Genomic DNA, 9,388 nt, shown 5'->3' on the forward strand with positions numbered 1-9,388 from the left:
AGTTCAAAGCAGGAATAAGAAGGTGCTTGCAATTGTGAAGAGAGAAAGTGAGTGAAATGAGTTGGGGATTGAGGCTTTTACTTTTATGGAAGTAAAGTGATTTTTTGATGGCGATGTGAGAAGATAGTAGGCGGTATTAGTTCTGTTTGGTTACTTGGGTTTTTGGTTAAAAAGTCTCTCTTGCTTTTTGTCTTTTAGTATTTGGTTTTTACGTTTACCATTTATATGTAATACTGTTCTGTTGTCATTAATATGCAATGTCTCATGATGGTCTACATACAATGAATGAAATGCATTTTTAAAAGATTTGCAAGATATTGAAAGAAAGGAATTGTTTTTAATCAAGGGTCCTTTTATCAATGCATTTTTTCTTCTCCACAGAATGTTCACCTTCCCTTGTTGGTCTGAAATTTGTGTTACTGAAGTTAGGTAAGTATGGTGTGTGGTGAGCAGAGTTTACAAAGGAGTTTAAATTTTGATTTATTTTTATAAAAAGTTGTACAATGGTCTGAGTGTCTCATCCTACTTTGCTTTAGATCACTTCTCTTTTATTTCACTTTTCTGTTTAAAACAGAATTCCTACCACACAAAAGTCTCATTTTAAAAAAGATTTCTCTTTTATTTTGCAAATTTGGGTACGCTCCTAAACCTTCCTTTTGCGTTTATCGCCGGGGAGGGGGGGGGGGGTGGGGGGGTGGAGGGTGGTATCCAGTATCCAGGTGGTTTGAAAGTCCAGGATTGGATGATTTTAGCATGTTCAGAACTATTAACTTTTTGTGTCAGATCTCTCATTGATGACTATGCAGTGCATATCTCACTGGATCCCTTTTTTATTTTATTCTAATTCAATGACGTAACTCTTACTCAACCCAGCTAAGAAATTTTACCTGTCTTTTCTCGACTCCCAAGCTCCATTATTGGAGATGAAGACTACTTTGTAGGTGAAATTCTTCCATTTCAAGATGGATTTCTATCTTCTGCAAATCAGCATAGATGAAAGTTCCCCAGCGGATTTCTGGTCAAGATGAAAAAACATCCTAGCTATATTTGAATTTTGTTCTCATATACAGTGCTTCCTCTCTTCCGTATTTTTACGGAAATCCGTACTTTCTGCCAGTTCCGTACTTGTTCCTCCATCATTATCGACTCCCTCCGTAAAAATCTGCGACAGCTTGAAGAGTGTACTCTGTGTTGACAGTCTTCCTCCTATTTTTTTTCTTTTTTGACCAACTGTCATCATATCGCCTAATGGTCTTGTTTTCTCTAGAGTTAATGGAGACATCATAGTCCGTGTTGTGTCTGCTGTAGCACTGGTGTGGTCAGGGCTTGGGCTGGGAATGAATATATATATTACTAGGTGGGCCCCCTTTCGATGAAAGGGATGATCGGTGCTTTAATATAAGCTAAAAGTCATTGGCCTGCTATATTTACACTCTACTGGAATGGGGAAATAATTCTAGAGAGATGCAAAAAAATTAGGTCTAGATCCATACTCTCTAAACAAAATTGCGCCTCGCGAAATATCACTTCCGGATTTTCTAAAATTACAGAGATAGAAACGTCGGCCTACAAAAGCGATCAGCGAAATAAAGAAATTTAGCTTTTTGCAGCAAAACTGTCTCAAAACTGAAAAAACTAAGGGCGCCATGATCTGGAGAATATTTTAAAGAATTTTTTGGCGAAAACTGCATGTCGGTGGATGCAGCCATTAAAAAGCCTTTTGAATAGCAAAATTCGGCCACCACAAATAGATAATAGATGTATATTCTGTCGTCAGGGTATTTTGTATGTTGTAAATACGGTAGATACCTTTGACTATGTGAGGGAATAAAAATAAGGTTTGTTTCCAAGTCAGTTGTCAGTACAGTAGGTAGGAATGGGGATAAGAATATTGGAGTAAGTATACTTATATGTTTCAGTTTGCAGTTTCAGTTTCAGCAGTGTCAACGGGGTATGCTTGCTGCATTCTCATTGGAATCTCCAATGTTTGGGCATAGAACATGCATAAGTTGTATGCCCTGAATCTATTGAATCAGCTTGATCATTTAACTCTTATCTCGGGCAAGCCGCTCCCTGCGGCTCGCGGTCTGAACCCCTGTGCCGTTTTAGCCGCTGACAGGGGCTCGGGCAGATTCCTTTAAGGCTACTTCTGCATCTAATTACTTTTCGGCATGTACCGAAAACAGGTCTCTTATACCTGAAGTTCATTTCATTCATTATATGAAGAACTATCAAAATAGGTTTACTAGTTTGGATTTATTGACCCATTTAATGACGTTTTTGTCATTTTCAGATTTAGCACCAAAAAGGGCCACGGTGTAGTGGGTTTACCCCCCTCGGAGATAAAGAGTTAATTGACATAACTTTAATATTTCTCACGTTATCGAACCGATTTTCTGAGAAAATGTGGGTCATAAAGAGGACTTTTAGTTAGTCCTACTTCTTTACTACCTCAATTTATGCATGTCTTTTTCTCAGCATACTGTGACTATTAGATCTTACTTTATACTGCATGTAACAGTAACATTATTACTAGTAACTTGAGCTTATTTGTTGTCAGTAGTTCGGATTTCGATTTTAAAGATATAGATATTTTTTTAAAGTTACTTCAGCTTTTACTCCAGTGTCTCACTTCTTGATCATTACATTAAGAACAAGATAAAAATTCAGGGGATTGCCGTGTTATTTATGTTTGTATTTGATGAAAATTCACCCTAGAAATCTAATTGGTGTTTTTAATGTCTATTTTTTGTCATAACGGGCATGCATTTTTTATTCCCTTACAGATTGACTTGAGTGGACAGCGCCAGCTTCAAGTACCTTCACGTAAGTGTAATTTTCTGTTGAATACATTCCGATCTGTCCAAGATGAAATCATAAGGGCAGAAAAATATGCTGTGATTACACATTTTCTGTCTTGGTAAGAGGATATGTGGGGAGTCTTGAGGGCCATTTGTTTAGAGTAGGGTCAAGGGTTGTCTTTCCGTTCAGAAGCATTGATAAATTTTTCACACTTCTCAAATGCTGTCCAAGTTGCTCTGGTAATGGCACATGTTAGTCTTTACTAATCCCTTGCCACCTGTACTTGCATCTTGTTAGGACCACTGGTTGACCAATTAAAAACAGAAATGATTGGTCATGTCCTTTGTTTCCACCCTTATACTTATAGCCCCTACCATTGACATAATAAGCACAATCTACCAGTGCTACCCCTCCCTTGCATGTAACAAGGATTTGGGAAACTTTTTTCTCAGCTGGTTGTAAGATCAGGGTGGCAAGCCGTACATGTAGTGAAATTTCACTCCTCTGACTACCCAGCAGAGTTTCCATACCAGCGTGCCAATTCACATGGGTGGGGTAGAAGGTAGGCCCGTACCCTCAAACTGCACCCCTTTCCCCCTTCCTGGCATAGTGGCGTGCTGTAAAGATAAGAGCCAATGGTTGGGAGTATTGTTTCAAATCAGAGTTGAGCGGTTGAAGCATTTTCCATCTGTTGTCAAAGGGAAAGAATTTCTTAGTCTGTTTCCAGGTTGTAAAGATTTCCGTCTCAGACTTATGTAATATAGAAGAATTTGTCAAAGGGGGAGCAAAGAGATTCCGTCAGGACAGATCACTGTCTTGGACAGGATTCCATTATGGCAAGTTAGATTGTTGTTCTGATCACAGGGCTGATATAGAGTTGCACTTCTCTTCAGTATCTGATTAACATTTCATAAGTTCCATCTTGCTTACTTTTTCCCCAATACCAGTAATAATGTAGTTGTCAAGTTCTAGTTTTTGTCCTTCCTGAATTAAAGCTAAAAATATTAATGCGCAAAGCTGGAAATTGAGTTATATCGAGAATTGTGGAACTTTAACATGTTAATGAAGTCAAGTCCCATCAGTGATGAAGACTGGAATAGTCAGGGGGGGGGGGGGGGGTTATTTTTTAAATTGCACAGAGAGAATACTTGTGGAGAGTTAATGGGTCAACCTGAAAATGTGTTCAGCAAACAGTGTGATAGTGTGACCTGTCACTCACATGTTTAAAGCTGTGAGTTAGTTCAGTCACAGTTGTTTATAAAGAGTTAAACTGGCAATGATTCAAGCATGATGTGTTCAATGTTTGTTGTAAGAGGCCAAATACATTGAAGTGACAAGGCGGGATTGTACTACTTTAAGTATTGCTCTTTGTAAAATTCATGAGTTTATTGTCAGCTTTTTGTGCTTTTTTCTAGGAGTGAAATCTTAAAAGTTAAGCTGGCTTTGGATAGTCAAGAGAAGTTTCAACATCTATAACATTGGAAGGCAGTTCTTTATGTCATACAGGTTAGATGAATGTGTGGAGTGGAACTGATCAATCATATTACCAATTAAGTCTTTTACTTTTTAGTAATTTGTCATTGCTGTGCACACTTTTCAGACAATGAAGTGAGTTCTATTTCGTGATTTATGTGAAACATATGGGTGCTTAGATATTATTAGGTAGTATAAACGGGGGCACTAGCGACCTTCCGAATGCGTGGTATCGGTGAAATCGGGGTAATTCTGATCGCTGTTTCTTTGCTCTTTCGCTATCAAACACCAAATGCCGTACACCTTGTAAAAGTTCAGCTTTTCCTCGTTACAATGGTGTAAGTTGTTTATATGTCCAATTATTAGGAGCTGGAGAATCGCCGATGAAAGTCTTTTCATTGGCGGAGAACTGTAGAGCTTTAAACGTGGCTTTTCCGTGGTATATTTTTGGCCTTTGGCGTTTAAATAGAAAGCCTTTAAAAATACCGTCCAAATTTTCAAAGATAATTTTTTACTCGAAATATGTAAAATACCGGCTAAAAAGGGTATCAATTAAAAGATCAGTCCTATTAAAATAAAGTAATAAGCTTGGAATTATTTTGCATCAATCCTTCCACGAGACTCGGAAAGCATGTGACCCCCCCCCCCCACGTGGGGTACACTACAGTATAGAGCCGACTCGCTCGGAGCGGATGCGGCGCCAGCCGGGTCATCGCTCGGTGTTTTTGTAGAAATAACGACAGATCAATGTGTTTGAGGCGATAAAATACCAGAGATGCCAACCAGTACTATTTTACCTTTTTTTAGTATGATTTTTTTCCGAAAATACGCGAATGTGACTTTTCATGAAAAAATACGCATCCTGGAATGCGAAAAATACAAGATTCAGCTTGGGCAAGTAAACCTGATTATCTGAAGTCCCATCTTTTGTCAAAATAGTAGTATCAGTATCGCAGAACTGGAATATTTGAAAACCAAGTCCGGTGTGGTCTGTAAGTTCATTTTTGCCGGTCGCGATTGTGATATTATATTCGTTCAGCTTTTCCCCGTCCGGAGAGTACATTTCACTTTCACGCGAATTGGCAGCTATGGCGGCAGGCGGAAGCGTTTGTGACACCGAGGCTCGATCGGGAAAATCAAGATCTCCTTAAGCTGTCGCTACCGCCGAGAAGTTTGCCAGCAGTTGTCTAATAACGCAACATTTGTGACATGCAGGTTGTGCAGTATACTATAAACGCAATGTCGCCGTGCAAATAAAATTTAATCAATGCTCGGACTCGTCTCTGTGCTGTCACTTGTGGAAAAAAAAGAAAAGAAAATACTAGCGTCGTCCGATTTTTAGATTATCCGGCTCGCCATTGTGACCGGTCACTGAACCTGCGCACATTCGCATCATAAATAAATGCGGCTTTGTGTGAGTAAAGACCGTCTTTGATGGGAGTTGGGCGTTGCGAAGTATAGGACTGCGGAATAGGGGAGATTTAAAAAAAACAACAAAAAACTAAAACTTAAAGCACTTTTCACAATTTTGATAAGAGCTTTCTGCAAAGCGCGCGTTGGTGCAGGCCGTGTGCGGAATCGGCACCCTTCATACTTTGCAAGTCTGTGTTATTGAAATAAAGTGTTCGCGTTTCATTGGATGAGTGATAGTAAATTATACCTACAGTGTATGTTGTAGCTTTCTGTTCAAGACTGGCAGATTTTCAGTGTCACTGCATTTTGTCCTACCACAGTTGTTACAACTGTCACAGTGCATGGGTCTACTTGAGCCATTCACGTTATTGCTTTTCTCTGAGTTTGAGCAATAATTTGAGTCTGTCAGTTCATATTATGAATCATGACACCCAGACTGGTTCTTGATAGTCGAATTTCTTGTTCAAGGCCCTTCCAAACTCTCAAAGCAGGATTTATTTTTATATAATAATGAGAGGAAAATGTTACCGGTATATAATACATGTAGACTGAAATACTGAAGTCAAACCAGACCCCAGTGCGACACTTAACACTGACATGTTTGTTGACTGGATACATGTATATATAATTGTACGCGTGTGTGCTCCCTTTTTCGAGCTGGTGAGCTAGTAATTTTTTTTCAGGAAATATTGCTGGACACCCTGAAAATTTTACTATTACTAGTTGGTCGGTCGTGGGGAATACACATTTTCATATTTCCCAATACTCATTTCGGTTTTCTGTGGTTGGCATCTCTGAAATACTGATTTGTAATGATCTCAGTCTTGAAAAAAATTACGCTCCATATATTTGTTATAGTGATTGTACTCTGTTAATGTGGAGATGTTTAGTGCACTTGGTACTCTTTTATCTGTCAAACATGGGGTTACAGCCAGTGACTGACTTTAACAAATTTGATCAAATTTTAAACAACTACCATTTTCTTAAAAATTGACTGACAGGTTAAAGAATGGTACCAAAATGCTCACTGGATATAGGCCTTTCCAATGGAACAGATAAATTTGGCATACATCTACTTTGAAAATTTAGTTTCTGGTACCATATATTATATTGGAACGTTTTGACATCTACAAATCTTTTACAGACCTTAACATAAGTTAAGGACCACCTTGACAGACAGCCCTGATTTTTAAAAATCTGGGGGGGGGGGGTGGAAGACCGGTGTGGGGAAGGGGTAGGGATCGGGTTAGGGTGGGGGTGGGGTAGGGATAAGGGTAGGGTTAGGGTCTCTTCTTTATTGTATTTGTTCAGGTGGTTGCTCGTTACGGAAGTCCTTCCTCATAGAGTATAGTGTCTATACATCTCCTGTCTTGAGATAAAGCTTGAAACTTTGAGAGTTACTGCTATGTGTTTATGTTATGATTCTAAGGGTAACCTAACTTTTTATATTGTTATTTTCCTGATACATTTTCGAGCACTCGTAATAAACATGCTTTGTAGTTTTGTACCGTAACCCCGGTGGAAACTGTTCAAGATGGTTTCCCATTGCCATGGTCATTAGTTGTCTTAGACAGAAGGACATCGTCTGAGATAACGACATTGTATATTTATACATAAAAAGTGCAAGTAGGGAAATGGTCGTTTATACATGTGATTGTCTTTGGCATATCACCATTAGAGCAGGTTCAACTGTATTTTGTGCAAAAGATCATGGTAGAAGTGCTATGTTAGGAGGTAATTTACAGTATTTTAGAAGTGTTATGTTCGGAGGTAGTTTACAGTATTTTAGAAGTGCTATGTTCGGAGGTAGTTTAGCAGTGTGGATAAAGCTAAAATTGTCATCGCTTTCACATAATATGAATAGAGAAGAGTGTCAGTTTTTTGTTTGTTTAAAGGTTGTGATATCATGGTCTCTATTGATTTCTTAGTAGTATGTTGTTGTTTTTTTTGTCTGCACAGGACGAACTCATCTCTTCCAGCTTCCCAGATGTACTACCCAGGCCTGCCAGCCAATGGCGGCCAAGGTGCGGAGAAACCGGGGATCTACGTCCCTGCCCAAAGCCCTTATGCCCAGAGCCCCACAGCCTACCCGCAGGCAGCCATGCCTCCCCCAGGGCTGACCACCCGCTACGCAGCCTCTCCTCAAGCCTACGCAGTAGTCTCCAACGCCGGCCTGACAGGCTACAGCAGTGTGTCCCCCTCCTACCCATCCCTTGCAGCCTACTCCAGCATGCCAGGTATCCCCACTTCTTCCCCTGCCTACATCTCGGCAGGACAGTACCCGGCGGGCGTCACCTACGCCCAGACAGCCCTGGGGCCCCGAAGTATGCCCCCATCCCCGTACGGAGGCCCTCCGCTCCAGGCGGGCGCCCCTCTCATCGCGGGCTACTCCACAGTGCCAGGTGCTATCCCAGCCCAGGCTACGGCCAGATCTTACCCTGTCGGTACTATGGCAGCCTATCCCCCGGGCTACCCCCACCCTGCGGCCGGTTCCGCACCCATACCGTACCACGGTGCTGCCGCTTTCGGCCCGCCTTACTAGCAGATGATCATGACCACTGCACAATAAATGGTTTATTGAGATTGGGGGAAATGTTGAAGAAAAAATTATTTGGGAGAGCACCTGCGTACTGTGAAGAACTCGTTGTGGTTTGTTTGTTTGTGAGTACCATTTGTTATCTTGTGGGAGAATTTTGTTGTGGCACCTTTTTGCTCATCTGTAACTAGTTTGTTTTTTTAATCGTGTGTGGAGTGCCTGAGCCTATTGATTGAAACGTGTCCACATAGCAGGAGATTGGTGTGGGTTTTACAATGTTTCTGTCATGAGCGACGACAGCCTTGCAGAGCTATCCAGTTGTTGCTCCATGTAGTAAGCTACCATAGTGTACTGTCCTTGGTGTATGCAATCTACCATTGTGTCATTTACTTGGGTGATGGACTACCTTGTAGTTAGTCTCTTTTTATTTTCCACTTATTCATCTGCCATGTATTAAGGTACCATGTAGAATGAGAGTCGTGAGTCTATTCCTTGCCTTGTCTCCACATTCCCTGTCATAAACTTAACAAACTATTTGTGCTTCTTTTTTTTTTTTACCAAGATGAAGAAAAACCAAAACCTTCCTACACAAGATATATATTTTCCACAGATTTTTAAGTGTTAAAATTACTACCAACTTATGTAGATGATATTCCCAGCCCTATACTGTGGCATGTCTTGCCAGTTCTTAAACATATCTTCATTTTACGATGCTACGTCATACACAGACAAAAAAAAAAAAAACGCTCCACTTATTTATTGTTATTCCTATTAATGTTATACTTGAACTGTTGGATTTTCCTCCTGCTGTACTTCATCGATTTTCTTGAAAAAGTTTCATATTTTCCAAAGAATTGAAATTATTGATCAGAGCAGATATCTTTTTTTTTTCCAGTTATACTTTCCACAATATTTTGTAGCATAAACTACAGCAACAATGCACAACTGCCATAAAGGCTTGTTTTATTTTTTGTGTGGATGAAAACAATTTGGGTCTGGCATAAAGAACTGGTTTTTATCTGATTTAAACTGCTTTTTTTGCCGCAATTATTATGCATTTTACACTTGGATTTGTTCTTTGAAGTTCACATTTGTGGAAACATGCCATTACTTATAGATTTCAAAGTACAATGTATCAATAAATACTGGCATAGTCCAAGAAAA

At 39.9% G+C, this 9,388-nt stretch overlaps 1 protein-coding gene across 1 annotated transcript; it reads left to right on the plus strand.

The window, feature by feature from the left end:
- Nucleotides 1-381: 381 nt before the first annotated feature.
- Nucleotides 382-9,388, plus strand: LOC101861885 (annexin A7; the record flags this gene model as incomplete). The annotated part of the gene is given in 4 exon segments (XM_005096396.2): nt 382-429; nt 2,787-2,826; nt 4,218-4,308; nt 7,648-9,388. Coding segments are annotated over 2 exon segments (594 nt in total). The 3' UTR covers nt 8,231-9,388.

The sequence above is a fragment of the Aplysia californica genome, unplaced genomic scaffold (assembly GCF_000002075.1).
Source record: "Aplysia californica isolate F4 #8 unplaced genomic scaffold, AplCal3.0 scaffold00128, whole genome shotgun sequence".
Lineage (NCBI taxonomy): Eukaryota > Metazoa > Mollusca > Gastropoda > Aplysiida > Aplysiidae > Aplysia > Aplysia californica.